General features: G+C 50.9%; 1 protein-coding gene across 6 annotated transcripts; it reads left to right on the top strand.

The window, feature by feature from the left end:
- Nucleotides 1–6,636: 6,636 nt before the first annotated feature.
- On the top strand, nt 6,637–11,797 carry TMEM134 (transmembrane protein 134). Of its 6 annotated transcripts, XM_026004287.2 has the most exons (7): nt 6,640–6,906; nt 7,835–7,899; nt 8,368–8,457; nt 8,610–8,686; nt 11,028–11,072; nt 11,288–11,341; nt 11,447–11,797. In XM_026004287.2, exons 1-7 carry the CDS (start codon nt 6,733–6,735, stop codon nt 11,527–11,529), a joined length of 588 nt encoding a protein of 195 aa, XP_025860072.1. In that variant the 5' UTR covers nt 6,640–6,732; the 3' UTR covers nt 11,530–11,797. The 6 variants fall into 6 exon arrangements, with proteins under 6 accessions (XP_025860071.2, XP_072614607.1, XP_072614608.1 ...); XM_072758507.1 differs by lacking the exon at nt 7,835–7,899 and having other exon boundaries at nt 6,639–6,906; XM_026004288.2 differs by lacking the exon at nt 11,028–11,072 and having other exon boundaries at nt 6,639–6,906.
- Nucleotides 11,798–12,089: the final 292 nt, after the last annotated feature.

Genomic DNA, 12,089 nt, shown 5'->3' with positions numbered 1-12,089 from the left:
TGACCAAAGACCCAAAAGAGAGCTTAAAATAGATATACATGTTAACAACTATATACTTGATATGTGATAAAAGTGGCACCACAGTTCAGAGGGAGAAAGAACTGGTTGGTAGGCAATGCTGGGAAAACTGGTTCACTCTACACTGAGATAACTACAGATCCCTTCTTGTACCACATCCAAAGACAGAATCTGTAGGGTTAAGTATCTTAATATAAATTGTAATACCTAATGGTGTTACAATGGATCGAGTGTTTATATGTGCCAGTCAGTGTTATGCCCCTTAGTATGCATTAACTCATTTAATCCTAAATTAAGGCTATAAAGGAAATACTATTATTACTTCCATCCAACAAAGGAGGAAACTAAGGCACAGAGAGTTTATGTAACTTGCTCAAGGTTGGACTAGGGTGAGGTGAGTGACATGAGTCATGCAAAGTCAAATCGTGTCTTTATTAAAATGTTGATATTTTGGGGCACCTGGGTGGCTCAGTCGCTTACGCCCCTGACTCTTCATTTCAGCTCAGGAAAAGCTCATTTCAGATCTCGGGATCATGGGATGGAGCCCCTCATTGGGTTCCATGCTCTGTGTGGAATCTGCTTATGTTTCTCTCTCTTTCTATCTCTCTCCCCCCTCTGCTCTTCCCCCTGCTCGGACTCTCTCTCTCTCTCTCTCTTTCTCTCTCTCTCTCTCTCAAATAAGTGCATAAAGATTATTTATTTGAGGAAGGGAAGGTGCAGAGGGAGAGAGAGAATCTCAAGTAGACTTTGCGCTCAGTATGGAGCCAACCAGGGGCTCGATCCAAGGACCCTGAGATCACGACCTGGGCCAAGACCAAGAGTCAGACACTTAACCAACTGAACTAACCAGGTGCCCCTCTAAATTAAATACATAAATAAAATATTTTAAAAATAATAATAAAATAAAATGTTGATATTTGGTTAATCATGTATTTTTGCCTTAAATTTTATTTTTAAAAATAGTGCATTAAAGTATTATGATCTTGCTTAGTCCATTGAAGTCCCCTTAAAATTTTCACCCTTGTCCTAACCCTCCAAAATCCTAGTGTTAGTAAGGAGAAGACTGGGATTCCAGTGTAGCTTGGCTCCAGAGTCAGTGAACTACCTTGTTGCAACACTTTTCTGGATCGTAAAACTATCAGACCAATAGAATATGAAGTTGGAGAATATCTTTGTGATCTCAGGGTGAGGAAACACTTCAAATAAAACTCAAAGAGCAGAAACCTGATAGACTTGAATATATAAAACTGAGGATCTTTTTTTTTTCTTTTAATGAATCTTTGTGTAAAGGAGCAGCAGAACAAAATTAATTTGCTGACCAATTTGTTTTTCAGAAATGAACTGAAATTTTTGTTTTATAGCAGGGGACAAAGAAAACCAAACCCCAAAAACCTCTGTAACATTCCAGTGACTTGATGAATGACCCAAGTATGTTGTGAAATATGGTGTGTAAAGGAATGCAGCATCTCTGAAGGCAGTAAACAAAACGGGGATGGGGAGGGGGGGATTGTTTCAGATGCGAATGCATATCTGCTGGGGAATACCCAGTGGCCACAGGCTCTCACCTCTTGCCTTCTCAGCCTGAACTAAGTAGTCTGTAAACTTTGATCCTTTCTTTTCCTCTTTCTGTCTTGTAAATTCCCAAAACTTTGGAAGGAAACACAATACATTTTTGTTTTCTTTTTTTAATATTTTATTTATTTATTCATGAGAGACACACAGAGAGAGGCAGAGACACAAGCAGGCTCCCAGCAGGGAGCCCAATGTGGGACTTGACCCCCGACTGGGGAATCAGGCCCTGAACCCAAGGCAGACACCCAACTGCTGAGCCACCCAGGCATCCCTAAATATTTATTTTCAAATAGCATGATCTACCTCTTTCCCTTTGAAGTGTATATCTAACTCCTTGTGAGAGAATCCTGGGCCCTGTAGCCCCCAGTCCACAAAACAAATCAGGCAGTGGTCAGCAGCTACCCTTATTTGGATCAGACACATGACTCAGGTGAAACTGCCAACAAGAAGACCAATATGACTTGTGAGCAAAACAGACAAAAAGAGGAAACGAAACAGGAAAAGTTTCCATTTTCCACGTGTGTTCACCAGTTTTTCTTTGTTTGGTTTTTTTGAGTTGGCCTTGGGTATGAATTTAGAGAAAGCTAAGGAATATCAAGTACTACCATGAAGAGATTCTAGATTTACACAATGGACATGTCATGCCCAGCTGCCCCTGGCCTTCGACTGAGAACAAGCCTGGAAAGATGAGGAAACTCTTAGGAAGGGTGAAGTTATCCCATAGGAAGCACACTTCTAGATCAGGTTGGAGACACAAGGCTTCAAAGTAAAGGGACTTATGTCAGGTGGTCTGCAAAAGCACAGAAGACTGTGCCATGGCTCAGTCAGTTAAGTGTCTGCCTTGAGTTCAGGTCATGATCCCAGGGACTTGCATCAAGCCCCAAATTGGGCTCCGTGCTCAGCAGGGAGTCTGCTTCTCCCTCTACTCACTTGAGCTCTGTCTCGCTATCTCTGTCACTATCTCTCTCTCTCTCTCAAATAAATAAATAAAATATTTTTAAAATAATAAATAAAAATTAATTTTAAAAAACAGAAGATTATGTTTTAGAAAGAGGATAAATAAGGAGTGTTTTTAAAAAATCTGTTCTGGGATGACCTGTTCAAGACAGAAACAAAACACCTTCCAGTTTAACCCATTTCTGACTGAAAGTCATACCAGGGCTGATCCCTGAGGAAAAGTATGTTTAAACCTCGTACAAGGGGCACCTGGCTGGCTCAGTTGGTAGAGCACGCAACTCCTTGATCTCAGGTCATAAGTTTGAGCCTCAGGCTGGGTATACAGATTACTTAAAAATAAAATCCATAGGGACGCCTGGATGGCTCAGTGGCTGTGTCTGCCTTCGGCTTAGGGCATGATCCCAGGGTCCTGGAATTGAGTCCCGCATCAGGCTCCCCTCGAGGAGCCTGCTTCTCCCTCTGCCTATGTCTCTGCCTCTCTCATGAATAAATAAATAAAATCTTTAATAATAATAAATAATAAAATCTATAAAAAGAATTAATTAATTTAAAAACAATCCAAACCTCTTGCACAGTACTTTTCCTCCAGGGATAGGGGCCAGAAAATATGATATAGTTCTTAATAAATGTTAAAGAGACATAATTTCAAACTTAAAAAGTGGCCTGAAAAATTCTGCGCTTCATTTTGCTAATTAGTGATATGCTACAGAAACCCATGAAAAATAACCCAAGCTCACCTAGCTCCAGGGTTCAGTCATATCTATACTGTGGGTCAAATGACTCATGAACATGCCAAGGAGACCATGTTTCTTGGGAAGTTTATGCAGTTTCTGGTCTGGTCCTGCTCATGATGGAAGTTGGGCACACAGTGAAGTATTTGGCACCACTTCCCAATAACCTAGCCCACAGCCCTCTGTCCATCCTCTGGTGATTGGCCTGGTGGTCCTTAGAAGGTGAACATTCCATGTGGCTCCTGCCAGCCATCTTCCTCCTGAGTGCTGCTGCTGGTGTTTCAAATGCTCCTGAAGACATGGGTTCTGAGTTTTCCTCACACTGGGTCCATTAGGAAACTGCCCCGTGGGCATCTCTACCCAGGGCCAGTGGTTATTTCTCTTTTCCTTTCATTTCTTCTCCTACTTGTAGGAGGAACTCTGGAATACAAAAAGCAAAAGCATAAGAATGAGAAAATAGGAGGCATAGACACACAGAAGGGTTAGTTGTCCATGGAAAGTTTTAGGTCCTTGTCCTTTGAAACCACTGGCTTTAGAGAAGTCCTCAAATAGAAATGTGGAGAGAACCAGAATTCAGGTTGTCACGATGTGAACTGAGTAGAAGATGGCAGGAGTGTGGATCCCCTTGCAGCCTCGTTTGAAGAAGGCATATGTTGCAACGGGAAAGAAAGGCAGCTGAAACAGAAGTTGGTCAAACAGTTAAGGACTTCAACCACACTCACAGGTCCTGAAGCAGTCTTTGAACTCCCCAGTGGTCTAATTGAACAGGTTTCTCAACTGAGCCCAGGTAGAGTTCTTGGGGCACCACCTGCAGGTCAATGAGGGAGAGTGCTGGGCTTGGGAGAGGAGGTAGGGGCCCAACCCAATAGCCACTCCTGGGCAGCACCGGCACCCAGAGCCCTCATCATCTGTTGGTTGGGGCCCAGCAGGAGCCAAGGCTGTGCTCACTGAGAACGCCCGCATGCGATGTGGGCCCCAGCCTGCACTCCATCCCAGCACTCCAAGCTTTTTTAACTAAGGGAAGCTTAGACAAGATAAGGAGACAAAGAGAAGAGATGCACAACAGCAGTCATAGATACTCAGCTATGTAGAGACATGCCAATCAGCAGAAAGAAGGCTAGAAACCCAAAAGAAAAAAAAATGGACAAAGGATATGAACAGTTTTCAGGAAAGAGAGCTACCATGACTGCCAAGAGCATGAAGAGCTATTCAAATTCCCCAGTTGTCAGAGAACCCAGATGGAAATTAGGAACCACTTTAGATTCATCAGATTATTAAGCATTAGAAAATTAGTATCAAGTGTTAAGAGAAACCCAGAACCCTCACGGTAAGTGTGAAAATTCATACAGCCACCCAGGAGAGCATCTTCGGTGCTTTGTGAAATCAAGAGTGCCTGCACCTGCACTCTATGGCATGGAAGTCCTACTTCAAGAATTCTCCCACAATTCATAAGAAGGTAGCATGAAGGTGTTCATGGCAGTGATGTATGTGACAGGGGCACTGAGGCCAAGCTAAGTGTGCATCACTGAAAGGTGTGGTGGATAATAAAAGTGCTGGACGCTCAACATGGCATGCTGCATGCAACTGGTAGAAGCAACAAAGGAGATGGATGTGGAAGACATTAGCGTTGAGTATAAAAATGTAAGGAACAACAGAATGAGTTTTATACAGGATACCACGTTTGTGATTTGCAAATATCCATATAACAGCCAAGCCACGTGTAGTAGAGAACCGGCCAGGATTCAGGAAAGCTGACTGAGCACACTGAGAGGGGCCTGGTTCACCATGATGATGTGTCATAAACTGAGAAGTAGGGTTGATTCACCTCGGTCCATGAGGTCATACAATGCAGTGTGGTGGGTGGAGGATAAGCATCCTAGAGCTAGGTGAGCTTGGTTTCCCAGTTCTATCACCTGTAAGCATTTGGGATTCTGGCAAAGCATTCATTCATTCATTCATTCATTTCATCCACAAATATTTACGGAGCATCTACTCAGTGCCAAACACTGTTCTAGGCACTGTGGACACAGTGGTGAATAAAACAACAGCGTAAATAAAATAAGTTAATTTCAGGTAAGTGCTGTGGAATGTGAAATTGACTTTAAATTGCCTAGTCAGGGACGACATCTCTGAGAGGCAATATTTGAGCAGGGATGCAGATAATGAAGGGACCCAGATGATGAAAGGACCCAGTTGTGAAAGAACAAGGTTAAGTGCTTTCCAGGCATAGAGAACAGCATGTGCAAAGGCCCTAAGATGAGAATGAGTTTGACCTGTGTTGCTGAGTGGGTGAAAGAGGGGCAGAGGAGGCTTGATAAGATTGGATAGGTAGGTAGGAACCAGTACATTCAGTTTTGTGGGCCGTAGTCAAAAAGGGCTCAGATATTATTTCAACAACAGAAAACCAAGGGACGGTTTTATACAGAGTGACTTAACCACATACTTTAAAAAACAAAACAGGGATCCCTGGGTGGCGCAGCGGTTTGGCGCCTGCCTTTGGCCCAGGGCGCGATCCTGGAGATCCGGGATCGAATCCCACATCGGGCTCCTGGTGCGTGGAGCCTGCTTCTTCCTCCGCCTGTGTCTCTGCCTCTCTCTCTCTCTGTGACTATCATAAAAAAAAAAAAAAAAATTGAATTTAAAAAAAAAAAAAACAAAACAAAACTTTTTTCCCTTAAGAATAACACACAGAGAGGGGCGCCTCGGTGACTCAGTTCTTAAGTGGCCAACTCTTGGTTTCTGCTTCAGGTCACAATCTCAGGGTCCTGTGGACTCAATGCTCAGATGAAGTTGGCTTGTGGATTTTCTCTCTCCCCCTTGGTCCCTCCCCCTGCTCCCCCCCCTCTCTCAAATAAGTCTTTTTTTAAAATAACACACAGAGAAAAAGATCAGATCGATTTTAAAAGATCACTTTGGCTGCTGAGTGGAGACTGGATCGGAGGAATGGAAGCCACATAAGCTTTCTGGGCCTCAGTGTTTTCAGTTTCCACATCTGCAGTGGTGAGAATACCCATCCCGCGCAGATCTGCGGTGAGTCTGGGTGGGGACATAGTCTGGTCCCAGGAGTCTCCTTGGCTCTCTAGGCGCGGGCTGGGACGCAGAAGGCCCCGTCTCAGGCTGGGAGCCTGACCCCCAGATGCCCTCCAAGCCCAGGACACAGACCGACGGATTGCCTCAGAGTGCAGTGCGCAGGCGGCCGCTAGGAGGCGCCCGGGCCCCCGTGCTGTCCCCAAAGGAGGCCCCGCCCACTGCCCCCCTCGGCGCTCGGCAACTCGGGCCTGCCGAGAAGGGGCGGGGCCGTTACGTGAGGGCGGGGCTTCGGCCAGGGCGCCGGGCAGCCGCGCTCCCAAGACTGCGCCCCGGGGCGGGTCCTGCGCGCGGGGGCGGGCCCGTGGCGCTCCGGGCGAGCGGGTGCGGATGGCGGCGGCGAGGGGCGCCTGAGCGGGCCGGGGCCATGAGCGCCGCCCGGCCCCAGTTCAGCATCGATGACGCCTTCGAGCTGTCCCTGGAGGACGCGGGCCCGGGGCCCGAATTCAGCGGAGTCGCCCGCTTCGGGCCGCTGCACTTCGAGCGCCGGGCCCGGTTCGAGGTGGCCGACGAGGACAAGCAGTCCCGGCTGCGCTACCAGGTGAACGGCCCGGACCACCTCAACCCCAGCCCGGGTCCGGGCGCGACCCCAGGCCGGACCCTGGAGAACCCCAACTCAAGGGAAATCTGTCTAGGGGCCCCAGCCTGCGTGGCCACTGATCCAGGGCCCTGCCCAGACCTTCTCAGCTCTGATTTTGGTCCCCAGCCGCTCCTGGAGAGTCCACAACCGGAACCCGGGAGCGAGTCAGTCCTCTAGCCCCAACTGGAAATCCCACCCGGTGTCCCCACCCATCCTGGGTACTCACCCCATCCCCTCACCCCCCCTGGGCTGGAGAGCTCTTCTGTACCTGATCCAGACCTTGCCCGTACCCCAGAGCAGACCCTTGAGCCTTCTACTCCTCCGTCTTGTGTTCTAGAAGTCCCCACCCCAGCTGGAGGTTCCCCCACCCCCACACTCACAGGATGAATCCTTGCACGTGCCCTGACTCTACTAAACTGGAAATCTCCATGCTCCCTAGACGACTTCCACCAACTCTAGGATCCTTTCCTTGGGAGACCTGTACCGGGATTCCTGTGCCCCAAACCTGGAAACCATGGGCTTCTGCCTTTCCTTGGCACCCCAAATCCGGAGCCTCCAACTGGGCCTCTGAAATACCATTCTGAAAGCTCCACCCTGACTCCCAAACTTGAGAGAACTCCTGGCTTGGGACCCATGCTAGGAGCCCTCAAACAGCCCCTGTGGCTCCTGCCAACCCCCAGCCCCCTAAGCCCCCAGCCCCCACCTCCTACCTGGGTTTCGGTTTCTGTGAATCATCAAACCCGTTTTGCGGGGAGGGTGGAGGGCCAGGTGAGCAGCTGTCAGGCAGCCAGGCAAACAGCTGTGTGGCATTGCTTTCCTCCTCTCCCTGAGAGGGGAGTGAGAAGGGCCTGGGCCCAATCACCCCTCTGAGCCCTGTGTTCTGGAATAGAACCTGGAAAACGATGAGGATGGAGCCCAGCCCTCTCCGGAGCCCGATGGGGGAGTCGGCACCAGGTCAGGGCCAGGTGGGGACCCACCCTGTACTTCTAGCCCTATGCTTCTGGTTCCTGTTCCCCAGATCTCTGGCCAGTCTTCCACCTCACATCACTCAGCTCCCTCACATTCTGTCCTACAAGGATTCCTAGCTTGATCCCCACTCCCCTCATGGGTTCTCCTGTCCTGCAGGGTCCCCCTACCCCAGTGCCAGTTTCACCCACCCAGTCCCCCCAGGCTCTTTATCCTGAAGAACCACCCCCCCCCCCAGCCTGGTCTGGCCCCTACCTTACCGCAGATCACCTGTCCTGCAGGAATCCCTAGCTTGAACCCCCACCCTTTGTCCACTCTCAGTACTGTCAGAGACCCCAGCCCCTGAATTCCTCTTCACCCTGTCCCCTCTCAGTGCTCCCTGCACCATCCCTGACCACGTCATTATGCCCCCTTCCTTGCTTCCCCTGCCTCTCACTGGACCCACCTGGCCTGCAGGGATTCCAGCCGAACGTCCATCCGCAGCTCCCAGTGGTCCTTCAGCACCATCAGCAATAGCACCCAGCGCTCCTACCATGCCTGCTGCAGGTGAGACCTTGCCCTGCTTAAGCCACCTGGGGTCTGTGCCCCAGAACAGGCAGCTCTGGCTTTCCACCTCAGTCCTCTGGGTGGGGAAGGGTAACAGGAGGGGGTTGGGCTCCTGTCACCTCTCACACCTATCCTGCTCTCCTGCCACCCAGCTGGACTCAACACCCTTTGATCCAGAAGAACCGCCGGGTGGTGCTGGCCTCCTTCCTGCTCCTGCTGCTGGGGCTGGGTGAGTGTCCTCTGCCTACCCCCATGAGGGGTCTGTCCTCCTTTGTGCAGGCTCTACATCCCCCTTGCCACACTGAGCCTCCTTGCATCCTTGGGAGGAGCAGGCCCAGTCTCCTGGTTACACAGCCAGGAAATTGCACAGAGTTGAAAATGGAACTTAGTCTAGTACTCCAAACTTTTGTCTTTCTTTTCTTTCTTTTCTTTTCTTCTTTCTCTTCTTTCTTTCTTTCCTTTCTTTCTTTCTTTCTTTATTTCTTTCTTTCTCTTAGCCCATTGAATTCCATCAGGGAGCAGAAGAGTAACAGCTGTCATTTATTCTGAATCTACTTTGAGCCAGGTGCAGGGTAGGCTTATTTTTCTGCCTTACAGAGGTCACACAGCAAGTGAGAGGCAGGGCCATGACTCAGAACCTGTATGGGGACAGATGCTCAGAGATATGCCCATCCCTGCCAGCCTGATCCATAGAGCACCTATCATTTCCCCTTCTCCGGAGTCTGAGTGCTGATGAGGACCTCTCCCCGCCCAGATGGGCAAATTGAAGCCCAGAACAGGCATATCTCACAGCCAGATGTTTTCTGACTCATTCTATGGGGCTAAGGACTCAGGATCCCCAGAAAGGACAGGGTTGGGGTCAAGAGACCTAAAGACAGCCCAGCTGTGGCAACTGCTCTCCTTCCTCCAGGATGGTCAAAGTCCCCTGGCCAGAAAGCTGAACAGCGTCCTTGACTCAGCCCTGGGTGTCTATGTGCGGGGGAGGGAGACACCACTTCCCCAGTACCCACTGCAAGCTGAGCACTGGTCACACTGGCCACCTCCCTTACCCCATTTCATATTCTCAATACCCATGAGGGCAAGCATTATTACCATTCCTGTTCAGAAGTAAGGACAGAGCCTCAGGCAGGTAAAGGGACTTGCTCAGACCTTAACTGAGAAGTAGATGAACTGGGATTTAAACCCACATCAGAGGGACCCCCTGGGTGGCTCAGTGGTTGAGGGTCTGGTCATGGGATCGAGTCCCACATCAGGCTCCCCACAGTGAGCCTGCTTCTCTCTCTGCCTATGTCTCTGCCTCTATGTCTTTCATGAATAAATAAATAATTTTTAAAAAAACTAAATAAATAAACCCACATCAGGGACATTACCAGGCTGGAGATCACCATAGACCTATAAAGGGCCTTTGTGGGAATTAGAAAAAGACGCCTCCTCTGAGTGGGCAGGGCCCCCAGCTCTAAGCTTAGGGGGCAAGTAGTGTTCCAGCCCCCATCGCATACTTGAGGTGCTCTGTGCAAGGTACAAATCACATAGCAGTCCATGGTGGCCCCTCAAGCCTCCGTGCTCTATTGCCCACCTTGCTGCAGAGCCTGGCTCCCCCACCACCCCCCAGTCCCATTCTTTAACTGGGGACCCAGGACCCTCTGGGTATGAAAAGCTGATTCAACCATGACTTCCCCAACACCCACTGTCCTCAGCCAAAGTCCACATCCCTCGCCATTGCCTACAGCTCCTGCCAAACTCTTCAGGCCTGGGCTCTTGCCTCACCACTCTTGCCAAAAGCTGGAAACTCCTAGAAAGCCCCAAGTTCCCTCTTGACTGTGGGCCCTTGCCATGCTGCTCCCTCTGCCTGGGGCACTCCTCCCCTTTTCTGCCTGTACGATGCCCAGAGCAAAACATCTGGAGTCAGATTGCCTCTTCCTTCTGAATGCAGCATTCTCAGTTTCACCTTCTATGAAATGGGGATGATCATATCTGTTTCAGTCAGTCATGGTGACAATAAAGCAGGGCAGGTGACAAGCTTAGCCCAGTGCCTGGCAGCACCTGGTAAATGGTAACTAAGCATTAACTGCTGTTGTACTGCTACCATGCCCAGCTTAGTTGCCACTGCCTCCAAAAAGCCCCTCCCAGATCCCCCAGGCTCCTATGCTGCCTGACCTGGCCTTACCACATCCCTATCACTGGGGTTGTAGCTTGGAGATTCTTGTTGGTTACACCATTAGGAAAGGGCCATGAGAGCAGGGACCTCATTTGCCTTTCCCAGTGGGATTCTCAGTACCAGGCACACAGCAGGTGTTCCACTGTCGATTAACTGAAAGACCACACCAAGGAGCAGAGAAAAATCTCCTTTCAGACATTTCCCAGGGCCTGCCAGGTTCCCTACTCTGAAAACACAGAGCTTGGTGAGCTTCCCAGGAAGGGTCTCTGGCTAGGGAACCTTCAGCTCAGGTGGGGGATACCATTCCTAGGGCCTAAGCCTAGCTGGGGGGTTGTGGCTGGAGGTCCCCACCCGGTCCCCAGAGCCTACCCCCTCCTCCTGCCCTCACCCTCGCGGCTCCATCTGTGTGCAGTGCTGATCCTGATCGCCGTGGGACTGGAGGTGGCCCCCTCGTCAGGTGAGCGCCCCCTTCTACCTCCGCAGGCAAATGGGGGGCCCCCACGAGGGAAGAACTCCTGCGGGACCCGCGAACTCCCAGCCCCCTCGGGAGTTTGCTTCCACCCTCGTAGCAGGAAACGGTCCCTTCAACCACGGACAGTGAGACTTGCCCAGGCAGTGCCTCCTGAGCCCTGCCCCTTGCCCCCCGCCTTGACTCTACCCCTCCTCCTGCAGGTGTCTCCAGCGCCATCTTCTTTGTGCCCGGCTTCCTGTTGTTGGTCCCGGGAGGTGCGGAAGGGCTCCAGGGCGGCGCGGGGCTGGAGGGGGCGGGGCCGGAGCCGGAGGGGGCGGGGCCGGGCCGGGTCCTTGGCTCTGACCCGCCCCGCCCCGCAGTCTACCACGTGATCTTCATCTACTGCGCGGTCAAGGGCCACCGCGGCTTCCAGTTCTTCTACCTGCCCTACTTCGAGAAGTGAGCCGCGGGGCGGGATCCAGCCTTGTCTCCGAGCGGCCCCAGGGGGCGCTCTTCGGGTCCACCCCGCTCCGGTCCCCTCTTCACCAGGGAAGAACTCTGGGACCCGCCAGCCCCCAGCCCCCTCGGAAGTTTGTTCAGGAAGCTTGCCCAATACCCAGGGCTGGGAAAGTCGCCCCTGGCCTGTTCTGTGCCTTAACTTATTCTTGTGCCCTGGAGCTGCTGGGTTGGTGGTGTTTTGTGCTAATAAAAGAATGTACTTAATTCCAAAAGAGACCATTGATCTTACTTGCCCACCAGCCCTGCCCAGGCCACCAGCCTGGCCACAGCCCCCCTCCCGCAAAAACTGAGGAAAGGGCTGATGGAGCTAAGGGACTCCAGGACTACTCATCTTCTCATTGTACCCGTGGCAGTCCTGATGCTCCAAGACTTGTACCTGCGCATTTGGGACAGAGCTGAACCTGGGACTCTGCCCTGCAAACCTGGAGGTTGTTCTAGCCTCCCGACTCCACCAGGCCTTAGCCGACTTGGCCCTGCCCATTTTTCTACCTAGAGGCTCAGCAT

Source organism: Vulpes vulpes, chromosome 5, assembly GCF_048418805.1.
Source record: "Vulpes vulpes isolate BD-2025 chromosome 5, VulVul3, whole genome shotgun sequence".
Classification (NCBI taxonomy): Eukaryota; Metazoa; Chordata; class Mammalia; order Carnivora; family Canidae; genus Vulpes; species Vulpes vulpes.
This window is presented reverse-complemented; position numbering and strand designations above follow the sequence as displayed.

Excerpts from the sequence above, each read along its gene's own strand:
- TMEM134 (XM_026004285.2), top strand. The coding sequence starts at position 6,733 with ATGAGCGCCGCCCGGCCCCAGTTCAGCATCGATGACGCCTTCGAGCTG. Across the intron at positions 8,458-8,609 it reads TCCTACCATGCCTGCTGCAG|CTGGACTCAACACCCTTTGA; the intron begins GTGAGACCTTGC and ends CCTGCCACCCAG. Across the intron at positions 8,687-11,027 it reads GCTCCTGCTGCTGGGGCTGG|TGCTGATCCTGATCGCCGTG; the intron begins GTGAGTGTCCTC and ends ATCTGTGTGCAG.